The sequence below is a fragment of the Ambystoma mexicanum genome, chromosome 6q (assembly GCF_040938575.1).
Source record: "Ambystoma mexicanum isolate Mex_15411 chromosome 6q, UKY_AmexF1_1, whole genome shotgun sequence".
Taxonomy (NCBI): Eukaryota; Metazoa; Chordata; class Amphibia; order Caudata; family Ambystomatidae; genus Ambystoma; species Ambystoma mexicanum.
In genome coordinates, this window is record NC_090937.1 from 1,580,021,986 (window position 1) to 1,580,040,719 (window position 18,734).

General features: G+C 44.3%; 1 protein-coding gene across 1 annotated transcript in view; it reads right to left on the minus strand.

Moving 5' to 3' along the window:
* Positions 1-18,734, minus strand: part of EXOC6B (exocyst complex component 6B) — a 2,452,465-nt gene that overhangs the window by 2,202,034 nt on the left and 231,697 nt on the right. Inside the window, exons 3-5 of the mRNA XM_069632299.1 lie at positions 17,546-17,593; positions 12,924-13,014; positions 12,785-12,830 (exon numbers count right to left, since the gene is read on the minus strand). Coding sequence (XP_069488400.1) covers positions 12,785-12,830; positions 12,924-13,014; positions 17,546-17,593 — 185 coding nt within the window. The remainder of the gene's footprint in view (positions 1-12,784; positions 12,831-12,923; positions 13,015-17,545; positions 17,594-18,734) is intronic.

Genomic DNA, 18,734 nt, shown 5'->3' on the forward strand with positions numbered 1-18,734 from the left:
GGATGGCCACTCAGAGGTTTGTCCACCTCTTGGCATTGTCCAGTCACCACTTCTCAAAGGCCCTCGCCAACCTTTTGGCTCTAGGAGAGAATTGTCCATCAGAAGTGGTAACGGGGGTCTCTTGCCTGTCACAGCCGTGGGTTCGTTAAAAGGTCTTGTATACCTCATACACCTCTTGGCCTGAATACCTCTTGGCGGGTCTATCGAAGTGTTCGTTAGAGAGTCTCATGAACTGCTAGTCTTTGACAAGAGTCAAGAGTTTTATTCAACTATTCAGGAAACAGTTTCTTAGAGGGTCTCACAAACATCTGGGCTTTATCATACAAGTGTTCTTTAGAGACATTCACCAACCTCATGATTTAGGGAAACATGTTTCAGACCTTCTGGCCACCTAGTCTTACACAACAAACTTCATGCTAGAGATTCCCACAGAGCAGAAGCCATCAAATACTACAGTTTATCAATCACTTCACACCAGTCTGCTCAACATCAGGCAGGATATTTTTAGACCACTCACCCAAGCGTTTTAGGAAAAGGGTTTACCCCACTTCACAAAAAGGTGAAAAAAAAACTTGGAAGATGTAGTGGGGAAACCCCTAAGATATGTGCGCTGGCTTCCTGGTAGAGAGAGACCCAGTGAAATGTATGAACTACCTTCCACTAAGCCCACAATACTAGTGTAAACGGATTAGGTCTTACTTCCTACCCGAGCCCTGTTACCCCGCATTTGCTTTAACACAGAATTCACTTCAGCCTCTAATGGGCAAGCATTCCATGCCCAGAGTAAGGGGATTGCACATTTTTAGCTCACTTGTTTTGCCAGTAACCTATCAGATCGCTTGACTCGTGTAAGAAGACATTGGGCATCAATGAGAAGGAAAATCTGAAATATTTTGAAATTCATCACTGGACTCTTTAAAACCATATTTTGAATCGTCCCACTCACAAGTTTTGAAATAATATTTTCATCCACTATCACGACTGGTTTCATTTATAAATTGTTCACTTGCCTTAACTCCAAATTATATGCTGGTTTTCCCTCATTTACACAGGTATGGTTAGAGAGCTAAGCACTGGACTGCCGAGTTAAGGACTAACATTTAGACACAGTCTAAAAGGTCTTCCACAAGTGCTCAATACTCTGAGAAGGGCTTTAAAGTGTTCTTTAGATGGTACCCAAAACCAGATAGAATTAGCTGTATGTGTAAATATGTATGAGGTCCCTACTGGCCAGGATGGGGAGGGGCAGGAACATACCTTCACATCTTGTCATGTATTGGAAGATGTAGGTTACCATGCACAGCAGAAACCTGCGTTTTGGGACACACAGAGGAAACAAGACAGGTTACCATTCTTCAGCACACATTTGTTCAACTATGCTTCTAGTTGCTAAAATGGAGATGGCTTCTACTCCTTCATGAGGCGATTTAGATTTTGCTAGGATATAAAAAGATGGCCTACACACTACAGTAAACACTGTATTTTTTTCACAAATGGAATGGTTTTCTAAACTAGATCAAAATACATAAGATTAGATGGGCCCAACTCATCTCATAGCACCGGGCCCATGAGCCATTTCCTGACGCCCTTGTTAGTCAAACATAATGCACCCCTGAGGGATGCATCTTTTCTTGCCTCTGATCTACATGTCCGGAATGACCAATGTATATGTGTACCTTCTATCAATAGGATCCTTTGGATATTATCTGCTTAAATGTATTGCCAGGTAACTGAAGGTTAGATTCCATGAGTGCCATTTCATGATTGTTCCCGCGAGGGAGGGAGGGATTGGTTAGAGTATCTTACTGACTTGTTGGTTAGACCATGCCATTCGAGTTCTCTCAACGTATTATTTCTTCTGTGATTACAAAAAGAAGCGTGAGTGAGAGGTCTCAGGAATGACCGTAGGGGCAAATGGGAGAAAGCTGATGATTCAGTTGCTGCAGATTAGAGATTATCTTGCATACTAGCTTTGCCTACAAACCCAATTAATACCACACATTGCGAGCAGGTGCTCCAGGGCTAGAGGTGGTGTCCCATTGCTGTCCTGTTGACAGCGTAGCCCTGCAGGCCACTACTGGTGGTAGAAGACTGGAGATTAAAGTAAGATACTGGGGGGATTGACTCTGGAATGCTGACTGACCTACTGTTCCCCTTTCTGTTCTCTAAGGGGAGGGCATGAAGTGCAGTCATCATGAGTCACCAGGAAGGATGTCTTGGAAATGGCAATGGAATGCAAGGAAGGTTTACTTCTGCTTGCAAATTCAGGAACCTTCATGTGAAAGGAACCATCGATGTTGCTTCCTTGTAGCCCATTTTTGATTATTGCATCCGAGCACATAGGAAGGAGCATGGAGTTCATGATATGAAGTTCTAATTCCATGTGCTATCTTACTATTGTGATAACAATTGCATTTGTTTTGTTTTTCTTTTCCTCTGTAGGCTCAAATATTCCACCGTTTTTGTTTCCTCTATTCAATTCCTTATATTTGAAATTGTTTCAGCATTGAGATTTAACATAGAAACGTAGTGCAATGAAAACTATCATGAGACTTCAATTATGGTTGCTACATGTTTGCATGGGATGATAACCATTAAAGCGGATGGCACATTGCTATGAGGCATAGCAGCATTAGGCTGCTGGCACAATAAACTGCTAAATCTTCAATAGGATCTTGCAAGACCAACGTGCACGAACAATGGAGGGCCGTGTCTGGGACCTGGACTAGTGGGAAGTTAACCTGGATGGAAGGAAGCCTCTAGGTTATGGATGTGTCGGGACATTTCAAAAACGCTCTGGTCATTTGCTAGAATGGAAGAGGCAGGTGCTGTCCTTTGGAGACCGAGGCCAGGTCTGCCCAGGACCGGTAGCTCCATGACACATGAACTCATCTATGATCAGATGTATCCGTCAGATACAAGATTCTTATAATATGCAAGCTTGGTGAGGCAGAGATTAGCTTGCTGCTGGAAGTTCAGAGGAGGACATGCTGCTGGTGTCTGTATTGCACAGCAATGTAAGCCACCGACTGTTCCTGGCTTCTCTTTGAAATCACAGTGTGGGCTTAGTTTCTGCCATACGTTTTACAGCAGTGGCGTGCTGCGGATGGCAATGGCATTCACTGCATTAAATGCTGCTTAGTCTACTTTTCTCATTTGGAACATACATTGTTCCAATGGTATCTTGCGCTGCTATGTACCTCGGTATACTTTTAGGTAGAGATGTTAAACTGTTATGCTACTGGTGCCCACAAGGCCACAGCATGAATGTACTGTTGCTGTACTAAATTTTCTGCCGCATTCATTTAAATATTTTTGACACATGAATGGCATCATCTACATCTTTTATGCTTTCCTTTTCAGGTCATGCAGCACTGTGGTCTGTTCCTCATGTGGTTGGTCTGAAATATTACAGCAGTGTATGTCTTTCGTTTTCCCTTTTAAGATTAACGCAAATGCTTTTTTATCTTCTTTCATTTTGCTTATTTCATGGAATAATTCACCAGATGACTTTTGCGATGATTTCTACAGCAAGTAGGGATGGGTCCGATGTATTACATGAATGCCCTGGGTCAGTGGGTTTAGTCAAGTTAGAATGAGTTAATGTTGTCCTGTTTATTACTGGTTTTTTTTGTATGAACTACTGGGGAGCATATAATTTCTTTTGGATTATATTCACACGCAAAAACTCGATCTCTACTTTGTTAATAAGGAGAACCAAGTTTAGTCTGGCTTACTTGCAATTATGGTGCACGTTGCTTCCCATTCCTACATTTTCCCCATATGGACACGGTTATAGGTACGCCTTGCCTTCATGCCCATGTGATTGTTCTCTTGCAGGTCTCGTGTGTCTTGAGTGCGTCTTCTGTGCTTAGAGTTACTTTTCTATCCCCATAAATGTTGTCTGTATGAGTGGATGTGTGGATCATCAATTGGTGACTGGTGGTTGTAGTAGTGAAGATTTTTGCGAACAATTGTTTTATTCTACTGTATTCTTCTGTTTAAAACCAGAGGGTGTTTCACAACCTAGTCTCTGTGGACACCCATACTCAGGTGGCCTGGGAAAGGCCATTGCTTTTGGACCCCAACCCTGGAGGTGGACAAGCGAGAGAGGATCACCTGTGTAGGGGGTCCTTGAGAAGCACCCAATGCTGAAACATAGTAGCCCTCTTTTTCCACAACCCATCTAACCCCTATACCTGCTTATTTTATGGGAAACTACAACTCCCATAATTCCTCCCTACTTTACCCTGACAAAAGTACTGCACCAAGGGAGATGAGGAAATAGGTTAGACTAATTACCTCCTCTGACTTGCATTGGCCCTGTCCCTGTAATGAAGGCATAGTCAGGCACGCAACTCTAACAATGTACACCTGCCACTTATTAGCACTCCCTGTGAAGATAAAAGGTTGCAAGCAAAGGCACACCTTGAGCGAGGCTGGTTACGAGAAGGATCAGCTCTTCAGTGGCTGATGTAAACCAGGCTGTGGAAGGCCAACGGGCTGATACAGTGGAGAGGATCAAAAGAAAGCCAGGCAAGATTTCCATGCTTTCGGGAGGCTGTGAATATATGAAAAGCAAATCCAAGCAAGAGGTGCAAATAAACCTTCAGGCTGCCTGAAAGAGGCCCGCAACTCTCCCGGGTAAACAGCAGAGTTGGGGAGGAGCAGAAGAGGCTGCCTTGAGCTGCAGCTAAGAGAAGAAAGAAATCAAATTAACATAGCCGGTAAGTTATCGAGGGAAACAAAAATCAGCTTGATATTAAAGGGAAAGTGACTGCAATTTCAAAGTTGAAGGTGGCGGGTGTGCTGATAAAACATGAATGAAGAGAACAATTGTGATGCAAAGCAGCAGAGTGGTTCTGCGAGATGAAGTTGCACATTCGGAAGTCTCTGTGAAATGTTTTGGATTTTGGAAGATATCGCTAGCAGAGATCAAAGGAAGCCATAATAAGGAAAAAAAGTTGAATAAGAGGAAAGAACAAGTTACTTACAACTGAAAAGTTCTTTCGACTGAATTTTCCTCCCACATATTCCTAGTCTATGATAATCATATCTCCAAGCTTTGGAAATCTTTTTTCGGCAGAGGGTGCTGTGCACGAGGTCGAGACATCGATGTCCCTCTGAGGTCGCTGCAGCATGTCAACGTCACTCGTGGTACAACTAGCTTGTGCCGCGCCCGTTGGTTTCAGTTCTGTTTTTTCCATTATTAAGTAGAGGAACCAGATAGGCGTGCTCTAGAAGGAAAGCTCTTTGCAAACGCAACAAGCAAACTTGTAAATTGTACAGCGGGGTAGGATGGGTGGGGCAATGAGGAATACATGGGAGGAACATCCAGTCGAAAGAACATTACAGTTGGTAGGTAACTTGTTCTTCGAATGGATTGTGTCCTCCCACGTATTCCTCATCTATGATAGACTCCCAAAGCAGTAAAACATTTGGAGGTGGGAGTACTATTTAACTTTTTCCATTTACAGAATGAAGTACTATTTTTGCGATTAGAGCCTCTTGGGAGGATGAAGTATCTAAGCAGTAATGCATAACAAAAGTGTAAATTGAAGTCTAGGTTGCGGCTGAACAGATGTCAGCCACTGGGACTCCCCTCTGAAGAGCCGCGGAAGTAGACATGCCCCTCGTGGAATGAGCTCTAAGTCCTTCCGGTAGATCTTTCCCTGCCAGTCTGTAATGTTACATAATGGCTAGAGTAATCCAACAGGATAGAGTTTGTTTCGTGACTGCTAATCCCAATTTGGGACCAGTATAACCAACAAACAGCTGGTCGTATTGACGTAATCTTGACATTCTTGTAATATAAAAACCCAACCCTTTTTTGGGTCGAGTCTGTGCAGTCTCTCCTTTGCTTTATCCAAATGAGGGGGAGGAGAGAACGTTGGCAGTATTATTTTCTGCGACAGGTGAAAGTCAGAAACTACCTTTGGCAAGAAGGATGTTTTAACTTTAAGGATTACCTTGTCTTTATGAAAAGTAGTACAAGGTGGTTTACATGAAAGAGCCTACAACTCGCTTACCCTGCGGACTGATGTTAGAGCTACAAGTAGGGCAGTTTTCAATGTCAAGAGCCTTAATGGACAGCAATGTAAAGGCTTGAAAGGTCTACCCGTTAAGACATTTTACAACAAGATTTAAATCCCAGGCCGGGACATGAAACAGTATTGGTGGGAACACATTAGTGAGCCCTTTTAGAAACTGGATGACTAACGAAATCTTGAAATATGAGACCTCCTCAGCGGAGCGCTTGAAAGCTGAAAGCGCGGCCAATTTTCCCTTTATTGTTCCAATCTGGAGCCCCAGATTGGCTATATGCAGCAGGAAACAGAGCACTATGGGAAGTGCCACACTGAAAAGGGTTCCCATTCTTGTCTTTGCACCAGTTACTGAATGTATTCCAACGACAACGGTACAAAGATTTAGTTGCTGGCCTACTGGCCGAAAGCAAAATCTCCATTCCGTCGTCCGAGAGGTCCCAATCCTTATATCTTAACCTCTCAGAAACCATGCGTGAAGACTGAGTGTTTTGACCTTTGGATGGAGAACCTGACCTTTTTGCAAGAGAAGAGCCTCTCTTTGTGGAAGACGTATTGGAGGGCAGATGGACATGTCCAAAAGGTCCGGGTACCACGTTCTCCTGGCCCAATCCGGGGCAATTGATGAGGAATCACGGCGACTGAAGGGAACGCGTACAGAAGTGGAAATTCCCAGTCCACCACTAACGCGTCCCCTATAGCTCCTCTTGGGGGAAATTCCCTTGAGCAATACTGCTCGCACTTCCGGTTGGTATCGGTCGTGAACAGATCCACTTGAGGGGTTCCCCAAAGAGCGAAGATCTCTTGAAAGACTTGCTGAGCTAGTTCCCACTCATTGGAGACTGTGCTCTGTCTGGGCAGAGCTTCCGCCGTCGTGTTCTTCTCTCCGGCCAGGTGAACCTCCGACAGAGAGATTACTTCTTGTATTGCCCAGAACCAGAGCTGCATTGCCTCTATGCACAGTGGTAGTGACCCTACTTCTCTCTTGTTGAGGTAGTACATGGCCACTGTGTTGTCCGTCATTATCAGGACATTTTTTTCCCCCGTACCAAGGGCAGAAAAGCCATCAGCGCTAGTCTGATTGCCCTCAGCTCCAACAGGTTGATATGTAGTTTGGACTCAGATGGAGACCTACGACCGCTGATTGACAGATCATTGGCATGAGCCCCCCCACCCTGTAAGTGAAGCGTCTGTCACTACCGTTATCTCCGGCCATTGTTGCCAAAAACATTCTCCCTTGAGGATATTGTCTTTGCAAGTCCACCATAGAAGGTACTGAGCCACTGTGCCCGGAAATTGCACAAGGTCTGACATATTCTCTGAAAACTGGGACCACAGTTCTGAGGGCCTGGCCTCCAGCACCAGAAAAACGCAGGATGCTATGAGACCTAGCAACCTCAGAAAATCGTAGGCCCGTAGACTCTGTGCATTCTGGAATCGTGTTACCATCTGCAGAATGTGCTGAGCTATCATTTCGGGTGGCAAGGCTTTCCCCGAGGAAGTGCCCAAGACCGCTCCGATGAATTGAAGCTTTTGAGAAGGTATTATATTGGACTTGTAATTGAGGGAGAAGCCTAGTCTGTGGAGGAAGTGGCAGGTGATCTTCAGGTGTTCATGGGCCTGTTCGGTTGAATTAGCCCTGTTTAACCAATAGTCCAGGTAGGGGTAGACATGAATTTCCCCTCTCCTGAGGCTTTCTGCCACTACCGCCATCAGTTTGGTGAAAAGCCTCGGGCGGAGGTGAGCCCGAATGGCAGAACTTGAAACTGATAGTGAGAACTGCTAACCGCGAACCTCTGGTACTTTTTGCGTTTGAGATGGATAGGCACATGAAAGTAAGCATCCTGAAGGTCCAATGATACTAACCAGTCTTGGAGTTGAAGAGCCTGAAGGATCTGAGAAAGGGTAACCATCTTGAACTTGTCCTTCCTGAGGAATTTGTTAAAATTTCTCAAGTCCAAGATGGGTCTCAGTCCTCAGTCTTTCTTGGGGATAAGAAAGTATGGGGAGTACCAGCCCTTGTTGCTCTCCGCTACAGGTACATGTTCTATTTCACCTTTCTCTAGCAGTGTTAATATTTCCTGCACAAGGTGCGGGTCTGGAATTTTGGCAGAGCTGGCTCCCGGTGGATGATCTTGCAGCATTTTTATAAATGGAAGGCAGAAACCTTGGTCTACTGTTTCCAGTGCCCAAGCATCTGAAGTAATGCCCCGCCATACCTTCAGATGTCGAGAGATCCTGCCTCCCACCAGGGTTTTGTGGGTTAAGGCCTCAAAGCAGGTTAGGGGCGGCTGCAGCAGTGGCTGAGGGCAAAGATGCTGCTGCTGAGGCTGATTTCGCACCTCTTCCTCGTCCACTTTGAGGAAGCTATCTTTGTCCTTTCTGTACGGCCTGTCCTTTCCCTCTACCAAATGAGGAGTAGTATTGAAAAGATGACCTCTCCAGGAAAATGACCCCGAATAGAGGTGTTGAGGTTGTCAAATGGAGGCGCTAAGGGACTTAGCTGCCGCCCTGGAGGTCAGCAGCTTCTCCAAACTGTCACCTGCCTTGCAGCCGAACAACCTCGAAAGGCATGTTAAGAAGCTTGGCCTGCACGTCCTGTTCAAATCCTGACTTTCTTAATTACGCAAAACTGCGTAGTACTGTGCTCGCAGCCATTGATCTGCTGACACTGTCAACCATATCCAACCCTGAACGGAGTCACTTTCCCATCGCCTCCTTGTCGTCTTTTACAATATTCAGAAAGCCTTCCCTTTCTTCGTCTTCTGGAATATGTTCAGCCGCCCCTTTAACGCAGTCCCACAGGGTATGTGTAAACCTGGCCAGGGTACAGGTGATGTTTATGGATTTTAGAGCCATACTACCCGAGGTAAATATCGTGCGGGCCAAAGCGTCCAATTTCCCATCTTCTGTATCAGGGGGGGATAGAGGGATAAGCTGATTGTCTAGAAGCAGTCGCACCTTGGCTCACCAAACTTTCAGGTGTGGGGTGTTTCCTAAGGTAGTCAAGGTAAGTAGACGATGGCCTGTATTTTCAAGTGAGGTTTCCATCTATAGCAGAGCTAGATAGACGTGTTTCCCAATTTGCATCTACCTTTCTCTGCAAAGCCCTGTGGAAAGGTAGTACGGGATCGTTTTGCTGGCTGATTCAGAATATAGGTCATATCATTTTGCTCGAATGTTGGCGGGGCCTTACTCCACCCCATGTAATCCGTCACTATTCATGAGGTTTCTGTACCCCGAATCAGCATGATCCGTAGGGTCAGGTTAAGTAAACTCAACTTTGGAGACGTATCAATGCCACTGGCAGAGTGGAGGGAGTCGCAGAGATCTTTTAACTTTGACTCGGGGTCAATCAATTCCTCAGGAACATCTCTAGAGCCATACCCGACTCCCCGAGGAGAAACATCTCCTTCTGAGGCACTTTCCTCCTCAAATATGGAGGACATAGATCTAAAGAAAGTCAGACCTAGGTACAGGTTTGTACATTTTTTCTTTTTCCTCCATTTTCTCAAGGAACTCCATGGAATCGTCAAGAGTGTTGATGGTTTACCGGATGGCACCGTAACCGTCAAGGTTTTTGGCATTAAGGTGATCGGTGCCGATGTAATTGTCAAGATCAACATTTTTTGTCTCTTCGACGAGATCGGCGATGTACTCTATTCTCGAATCATAGACTTCTACACCTTGGCGTCGGGTCGACAATGTCGTTTCTTCGACTTGCTACTTGCCGACGTAGCTTTTGACCTGCCTGCGTCGTCCAGGGGAGCGGCCAGGTTCATGCTCTTGCGAGGCTCTTTTGAGGGGGTCGAAGCTGCATTCTCTGAAGTGCCTCCCATTTTCTGGGGGAATCCGATTTGGTCGGACAGCGAACCAGCTCCGTGGCAGAGACTGAGGAGTAAGAAGGAGACCTATGACATTGCTTTTTTGAATTCTTGGAGGAAGTCGAAGAATGTTCCAATCGACTCCTCGATCGAGACGTCTTCTGGTGTTTGTCAAGTGGAATCTTAAAATTCCTCCGATTTTTTAAAATTTCTTTGAAGAGCCCTTCGAAGCATCCCGACCCACCACTAGCTTACCCTTATGTTCGCGAAGAGCTTTCTCCGTCATCGATTGGCAGGAGCCACAGTTGCCGTCCGGTGGTCGGGACCCAGGCACCAAAGGCAAACTCGGTGGGGATCTGTGATCGACATTTTTGCCTTACAGTCTTTACACTTTTTGAAACCCAATTTGTGGGTGAGTCAATGAAGACGACATTTTTCACTTGAGGAAGAAAATGAAGCACGCTGTGTCTCGAAGCAAAGCTCGGTAAAACAGAACTGAAACCAATGTGCGCCGCACAAGCTATTTGTACCACGAATGACGTCGACACGCTACGGCGACCTCCGAGGGACATCGACGCCTCAACATTGTGCACAGCGCCCTCTGCCGCAATTTTGTTCTGAAGCACCGAAGCCGGAAGATATGATTATCATAGATGAGGAATATGTGGAAGGACCAAATTCAATTTGAAGTGACATTTCTGAACTGTGAAATATGCCAAGAGGGCAAAAGTAAAATATTAGAACTTTGTAAAATGGCAGTACTACAAGTACCAAGAGGCAATTGGTGGGGATTTGAACTTTGAAACTAACACCAAAAGGTATTGATATTACCTATGAACTTTTGAAAAAGGCCAAGAGTGTAGACTAAAGAGAGTGCAAAGCTTAGGAACAAAGAAGTATTGGTGCCACAAGATGTTGTTAATGGTGGATTGAAGGGTTGTTGAAAGAGAGGTCGAAGTGGTCATGCAGAGGTCTATGTAAATTGCTTGCAGTCTCAAAAGTCTTCAACAGAGAAAAAATATACGAGTTAAAACATGGGGAAGGGTTCCCCCACGAAGGAGAGATAGGCACGAACCCGGCAGAGGGAAGCCTGTGCAGAACTGTGAGCAATTAAGAATATGTGAACTGAGTATTGATGTGAAGGCGGGCAAAGCCTAAGGAAGTGATTGAAATACTAGAAGTTGAAAGCCTAAGATTGAACAGTTGAATTGTACCAGTAAGTCAAAGTGTGCAAGACTGAGAACTGTGCCATCCACCCATCCTTTGTTGTTTGAGAGACTCTCTAGACCCTGTAGGGTGGTCCTGGAGAAGGGAGTTGGAGCTGAAGTCATTCTGACATTTTCTTTTGAGAGACTATTTCATTTGGTATTCCCTTAACACATTTGTTATGTGTAGCATGCGATTGTCTGCCACGCGACCTGCCTCTGGACGTGAGCTAGTCGGGATCTCGAGGAGGGATGCGGGCAGAGCGAGCAATTGTGGTTGAGCAACGGAACAACGGTAAGTCTGGTGGAGCTCGATATAGACTTCCACTTACCCTCCCCTATATTCCCTCCATCCTCATTATATCACTGTTCCTATACCACACTACCTCCAAGCCTTTATTATATTATTCTAAGGAGGAGGGCAAGGTAAGGTTTTCTTAGTATAGGCCTTTTTTATTTTGACCAGACTGACTTGGACGTATTTATTATTGTTTAATGGTCAAGATTACTCCCATTTTAGAGTTATGGCCAGTTAAGAATTCTACCAACCTAATCAAAAGTGTAAATAAAGGTTTTCGAGGCTTGTATCCATTGTGTCTGTCTACTATTGCTACCATGCCTTCCTCACAGTACCCAAACTGATGGAGGTTGCTTCCTGGATGAATGGCTGACGTTAGGCCTGGTTATGTATAGGAGAGGTTTTTCTGCATCTTATATATACATGTGGCGCGATATATTTGTGGGGTATTTGTATTTCATTGATGGTTGCAAACGTTCATATATTGTTCTGTTTGCGGGTATCTACAACTCTCCTTGTTTCATTATTATAGCAAGGAAAATGCGCTTTATGCCGGAAGTGTGCATGAATGTTCAAGGATCTCAGATGGTGCAGATGGGAACTGATTAATTATCAGGTTGGTGCTGATTACAGAGTTTCATAACTATACCGCTCGCCTGAAGCTATAACTTCAATAAAAGACACCTTCGCTATATTTGGTGTAGTCGACTCTTGTACCTACCTTCAATAAAGATACTTTACCCAGAACATTTTGTGATGATCCTGTTAGATGGAGGTCATGCTGGAACCGTAGAAGGAATGGACAGAGATCTCTGTTAAACATGCTTTTCCCAGCAGTTTGCAAATATGAACCAAAAAACCCAACATGTATCTAGCAGACAGCGTTGTTATAGCACCAGGCTGTGACAACAGTGGACGCTGAAGAGATCTACGTGCAGAAATGGTATAAACAATAGTTTAAAAAGAATCATTGGCTCGAATCAGCAAAGCACGGTGGAGACCTGGCACATGATGGGTGCAGTATGTGCAGGACATACATGTTCACACATCTTTTTCCAAATCAAGTCTTTTGAGTCACAGTTTCGGCAAGGCTCAGTGCTGACCTTAGTTAGCACCAGTTGGTTTCAATATCTGATGAGAAAGCTAAAGCCCACTTAAGATGTGAAATTTGGTGCTGAAGTCATCCATCATGTAGATAGATAAAGGGGTCCATAGTGATTGAATTAATCATTAGCACATCCTTTCTTTCCTGCACAATGATGGACAGATCTTCCAAATGCAGCAGTTAATGTGTTCTTTTCATTTCTGCACAGGTCTAAAAAGATAACTTGCAAAATAATTCAAGTATGAAAACTCTAGCCAACCAAAGTGGCAGTATAGGGGTTAGGTTTTCAGGTTTTAAGAAGAGTTTACCTTTTTGCCTTCATCTGTTCCCTCAACTTACTGTACATCTCCAGAACTGCGCAATTGGAAACAAAAGAAAGGGAATATATTACACACTGAGCAAAAACTCATGCAAGGAGCAACTGCATTGCATATTTAAAGGTCTCACCTGGAAGGCACATGTTTAACTTGTCAACGGTAGCAGCAATATTTCTTTGTTGAATTCTGCATTTTTTCAGCTCATCCATGGAATCGATCAACTTATGGAAAAAGAGAAATAAAACACAATTTCTAAGGGCTACTACCCTCGGACTCATTGCCAAATTCTGGAAGCAAGGATCAAACCCCATCACACCAATGGTGGGGAAACTGAACATTCAACAGTACCATATAGTCTGCCATGAATCTCATACATACAAAAATACTGCTATGCAACAGTTGGCAGACTCATTACCTCATGCCTGAACAATCTAGTTTACCAAGACAATTACATCAAATACGCAGTGGCGAATAATACTACAGATGCACAGAGTATACGAGCGCCAAATTAACTTGTCTTCTATGGAAAAGGGCGTTTGAAAGAAGAAGCAGCAACAGGATTGTACCTAAATATTGCTTGTAAATATGTGTGAACTGCTTTTAATCTGAATAACTATTTTTTACTATTCACTTTAAATAAATGAGATGTCTGTACTAGAAAGTTATTTATAATGGGAGGCAAAATTTAAGATGCTCTTTTAATGGTGAAACACTAATAATAATTATATTGAACCCAGAGATCAAACAGCCTTTACAAATGGACTACCCACTCACAAAACTTAGACTGGAAGGTTGTGCAACCCGGTTTCAGACCCCGACAGGACTGATCCCTATCCTACTCTCACATATATACCATTTATTTTATTATTTATTTTTTGCATTTAATAGCGCACTTACAGCCAGGGGCATCGCGGCACTGTTACTTGTGGCAGTCTTAGTTACATACAATACAGGGTGTAAAATACAATTGGCATAGCATACTTGAGCAGAGTATAATACAGGATACATACTTTCTTCTGCTTTCGCTCCCCCTCTCCCCTGCTGATCTGTTCTCTCTTGGCACCGTGCACCTGACCACCCTCTGTCTTTTGGGCCCAGGTACCTGCTCATCCTGTCACCCTCCCGCACTGCCTCCGGGCCACTCCTTGCACTGGGGTCTGTATCTGTACCCATACAGCCCCCCCTTTTTCTTCTTGCACTTATCGGACCTACCCTGTCTGCTGCCTTAAACCTAGCACTTGCAAATTGCTGGCTGCATTACCACTGTTTGTTGCCTTTATAAATTTATTTATTGTTATTTATCTGTTTCTCCTCTGCTTCGCACTTTCCACCTTTCCCCCCCCTTCCATGCACTTTTCCCCTCCCCCTCTCCCATGCACTTGCGCGTTCTCAATGTCACTGGGCCTAGTAAGATCGCCGTTTTGTTCTCCCCTGTTCCCCTCCCTTGCCTTGTCGCGCTCTGAAACACTTGTCTACGAGCGCGATAGAAATAAAATATCAATCAATCAATATGTAGGGATTTAGTGCAATTTTAACCACGACTAGCCATCCCAGCTCAGAAATCTAGTATTCACATAAAATTAGCATCCACACCATAAAGTTGTGTAAGAAGGTGCACCATACAAATTACATGTAACAACCATTATCACCAGATGCAAAACTTCACCTGTATCATTGTTAGGAAAGAACGTATTTGTCCAACTTTCCTTGTATAGTTTCTTATGGAACACCATTCGTTTTACTCTTTTTGATCGTGTCCTGACCTTTTGAAGGGAAGTGAAGCCTTCTACTTCACTTCATTTGATATGCCTTTTGCTAATTTGGTATGTCTTTTTAGAAATGGATTTTTGGTTACTTTTACATGTGCCTAAAAGCAAGTTGGGGGCAGCAGTTTTACCGTTTTTGCATTATTTTTTGTGTGCACATTAGTGTTTACTCCGAATGGCTACGAAACATGGCTAGTGCCCTAAAATGGCTGTGCCATGTGATTTCTGCTAGTTTGTTGACCCCATTGTAGTTTGGCCTTCTTCCTGCCCTCCCAAGTTCAGAAAGTCCTTAATAAGGTCATACGAGGGAAAGTGTCTGTGTGTGTGGGTGTCTGTGTGTGTGGGTGTCTGTGTGTGTGGGTGTCTCTGTGTGTGGGTGTCTCTGTGTGTGGGTGTCTCTGTGTGTGGGTGTCTCTGTGTGTGGGTGTCTCTGTGTGTGGGTGTCTCTGTGTGTGGGTGTCTCTGTGTGTGGGTGTCTCTGTGTGTGTGTGTCTCTGTGTGTGTGTGTCTCTGTGTGTGTGTGTCTCTGTGTGTGTTTCTCTGTGTGTGTGTCTGTGTGTGTGTGTCTGTGTGTGTGTCTGTGTGTGTGTGTGTGTGTCTGTGTGTGTGTGTCTGTGTGTGTCTGTGTGTGTGTGTGTCTGTGTGTGTGTGTCTCTCTGTGTGTGTGTGTGTCTCTGTGTGTGTGTGTGTCTGTCTCTCTCTGTGTGTGTCTGTCTCTCTCTGTGTGTGTCTGTCTCTCTCTGTGTGTGTCTGTCTCTCTCTGTGTGTGTCTGTCTCTCTCTGTGTGTGTCTGTCTCTCTCTGTGTGTGTCTGTCTCTCTCTGTGTGTGTCTGTCTCTCTCTGTGTGTGTCTGTCTCTCTCTGTGTGTGTCTGTCTCTCTCTGTGTGTGTCTGTCTCTCTCTGTGTGTGTCTGTCTCTCTCTGTGTGTGTCTGTCTCTCTCTGTGTGTGTCTGTCTCTCTCTGTGTGTCTGTCTCTCTCTGTGTGTCTGTCTCTCTCTGTGTGTCTGTCTCTGCGTGCGTGTGTGTATCACACACAACACACACACACAGGTGCCAGACCGTCTGCTACTGGGACAGATGTGCAACCAGTACTTGTCCCTGAATGGACAACTACTGGTTGTTTGAATGGTGTCTATCCTTACCACTGGTGGGCTTGTCCTTGCTTATAGCTTGGATTTTAGGTAAGAGGAAAACAACTGCAGCCATTCTTCACATCTACAGTGGAGCCAAGAATCACTCGAAGAAGTGTAGCCCGTTGATGACCCAAAGACAAGTCCTGAAGTGGCCCTGCATCCACTCCAGTGTCTGGCCCAGTGAAGCACTGCTCCTCTGCTTGTTCTCTTAAAACCCTTTTAGATGCTTCATCCATTAGACTAGTGGGGGGCAATTAGTCTTGATGGCTTCAAGGATGCTGCCTGCAGTGCCTTCAGAAGGGTGCCTGGACTGCCTGGTGGACTGACCAGCTCTCTCATGGGCTACCTCGCAAGAAAAGTTGCCATTTCAGGTTCAAGCCTGCAACGTGGGCAGTCGGCAGCTTTTGCCACAAATCGCCTTCTCCCAGATTTCCAGCTTCCCATCTTTAAGGGACCTGTTTCTGGAGCAGCGACTGACCGTGCCTGGAAGGACACCGGTCATAGACTGCAAACGGTGCTCATCGCTGCAACTACTTCCTCCCTCCTGTGAAGTGTCCTGAAGAGGTCTGCATCGTTGTAATTTGCATTTCTTCGCCAACAGGGATTGCATTTTGCAGCTGCACCTAACTGGAAGAATCCTTGAACCTACAGCCCCTTGTCACTTCTCACCGGAACAAAAGCGTTGAAGATTAAGCCCCCTGATGATCCATCATGACATCCGGGGAAAATCAGAGTCAGGGGTGGGTTGGGAGGCGGTGGGGGGTAAGCATACCTGTGCCTGTATCCTGTATAGGATGACATTGGGAACAAGTTCACTTTGTCTCCTTTTTCCCCCTCCACTCACCTTTGGTTGTCAAACCCAGGTCGGGTATCCTGCCCCAGGGTTATCCCTGGGTCTATAAGAAAGTAGAGAACTTAACTATTTGCTGGTACATTTTTATTGAACTTATTAGTTTGAAACTAAACACCACAAGCCCATTGCATCCTTTCTAAAGAGAACTCATACCTGTGAGAAACCTTTGTTGGAACCTGTGCCTTTTTGCACAATGCCCTATTCACCTTAGGGTTTGGACTTTTAAAGAAAAAGGTTATTATGCTTGCGACTGGTTCCCATCATTTTCTTGCATCTACATTTCTGACATGCATTGCTTGATAAAGCTATTTAGTATTGTATGATACGACTACCTGATAGTTCAATTTTTTAGAGTGATCTAAAGACCAAAATAAATAACTTTTATAAATTACTGTCTAAGCTGAATTATTGTGAGCTAGTCTGTGTGGACTCATTGCGGGCCCCTGACCACTCCTACTCTCCTAAATGGCTTTCGGCTAAACTCTCAGCTCGCTGTTCACCGTAACTATGGTGAACAGGCCAGATTCTGGAGATCCATCTTCACAATCCTCTTGTCAAGTTCTAGCATGTCCTTCATTTTAATTTAAACACATTATGCCACCCAGCAATACCATGTTGACAATGACAAAGAATTAAGGAACTCAACCAGTTTCTCGATTACATGTTCTTATTCTGCATTGCGCTTTTGTGCTGACAGGTTTCTCAGGATTGCAGTCTCATGGTGATATGTGTAACTATTGTATGCTATCAATGGTATTAAATATGTACTTTGTTCTCAAATACCAATATTGCATATAGCACTTCATAACAGACTCCTACTGCATCGTGGCGCTGTTATCAGCTAATTTAAAAGTACTTAATTTTTAGACTCATAAGGACCTATCCCTACAGGGATTCGAACCTAGCAGTTCAAGTGACCTAAACATATGAGGTGAGGGCTTAAATCACTGATATTTCCTAACTGCAATCTGTTCAACAAAACAAAAATTACCAGGCTTACCTCTTTGCCATCATTCTGCAGCCTTCTATTAGTATCAGTTACTTGGTTCTGTAAAAAAAGAAGAGTGTGGTCAAATAGGTTCAATGCTTTTTTAATCACTGGAGTCCTTTATAAGAAAATTCGCTTTTTCAACACCAACCAATGCACGTTTTCTTTGACATATACCTGCATTTTCAATCATGCACACTTGACAAGATTTCAATGTTTATATAGAAAAATAAAGAGAATATCATAATGTATATATTTGATTGACTTTTAGGGGTCAGTTGGTGATATCGCACTTAAATAATCGACAATATGTGATGTCGCTAAATACTGCTTAGCCACAAACACTTTGCAAGGGAAACGGGATGTAGTCCTTGGTGGCCATGTCCTCTAAATCATAAAGTAGGGGTGAGTAGGAGTGCTACCTTCTGTCTAAAGAAGCACTGACAAATGTTTCACAGAACTCGGTATGAACTCTGAATTGCACAGGGTTTTCATTTGGACAAAAACAATGGAAGGAGGCAAAGACTGGGAGCAGTCTCCTTCCACAGAGCTCAGAACTTGGTCGTGCAACTGGCTGCTCCCCTGAAGTAGAAACACAAAAAAAGCCAAAGGCCAATGCTTTACAGGTTCCTGTGTTGCTAGAATGCAAGCCTTTATGCACAGTGTTGGCCCCAGCTATACCTAGGGACCCAACACTCGGATAAAATAAAATGCCACAAGAAAAAAAGCTTACTAAGAACCCGCTCAGTTCAGCGTCACAAACACGGTCAGTGTCTTAACCAACTAATGCATAATTTCAGAGGGAAACATTTAAAGTTGCGAGCTACTAGCCAGACACAAAAAGACACTTATTACCTCAATTCTATACATACACGCAGCACACCATTTCGTACTCGCCAAGAGTCAATTATCACTAGCCAATAGCATGTGCAGAGTGCCAATTTTGCACCCTGATCCTTTTCATTTTCGGTGTCAAGGGCTCTGCACCCCTCTAAATCAGCCCCCTATTCATCCCAATCACAGACAACATCTGTATGTTTTGGAGTACCTCAATGTTCTTCCCGCTCCAATTACTTTCAAGTTAACTTAGCCTAACTTATTCATTTGTTCAGACTCTTTCTACTGCAACACCAACTAAACCCAGGTACTGGTTAGGATGGGAAAATAGGAGTAGGTTTCTTGCCTGTGACTCCTGTTCTCC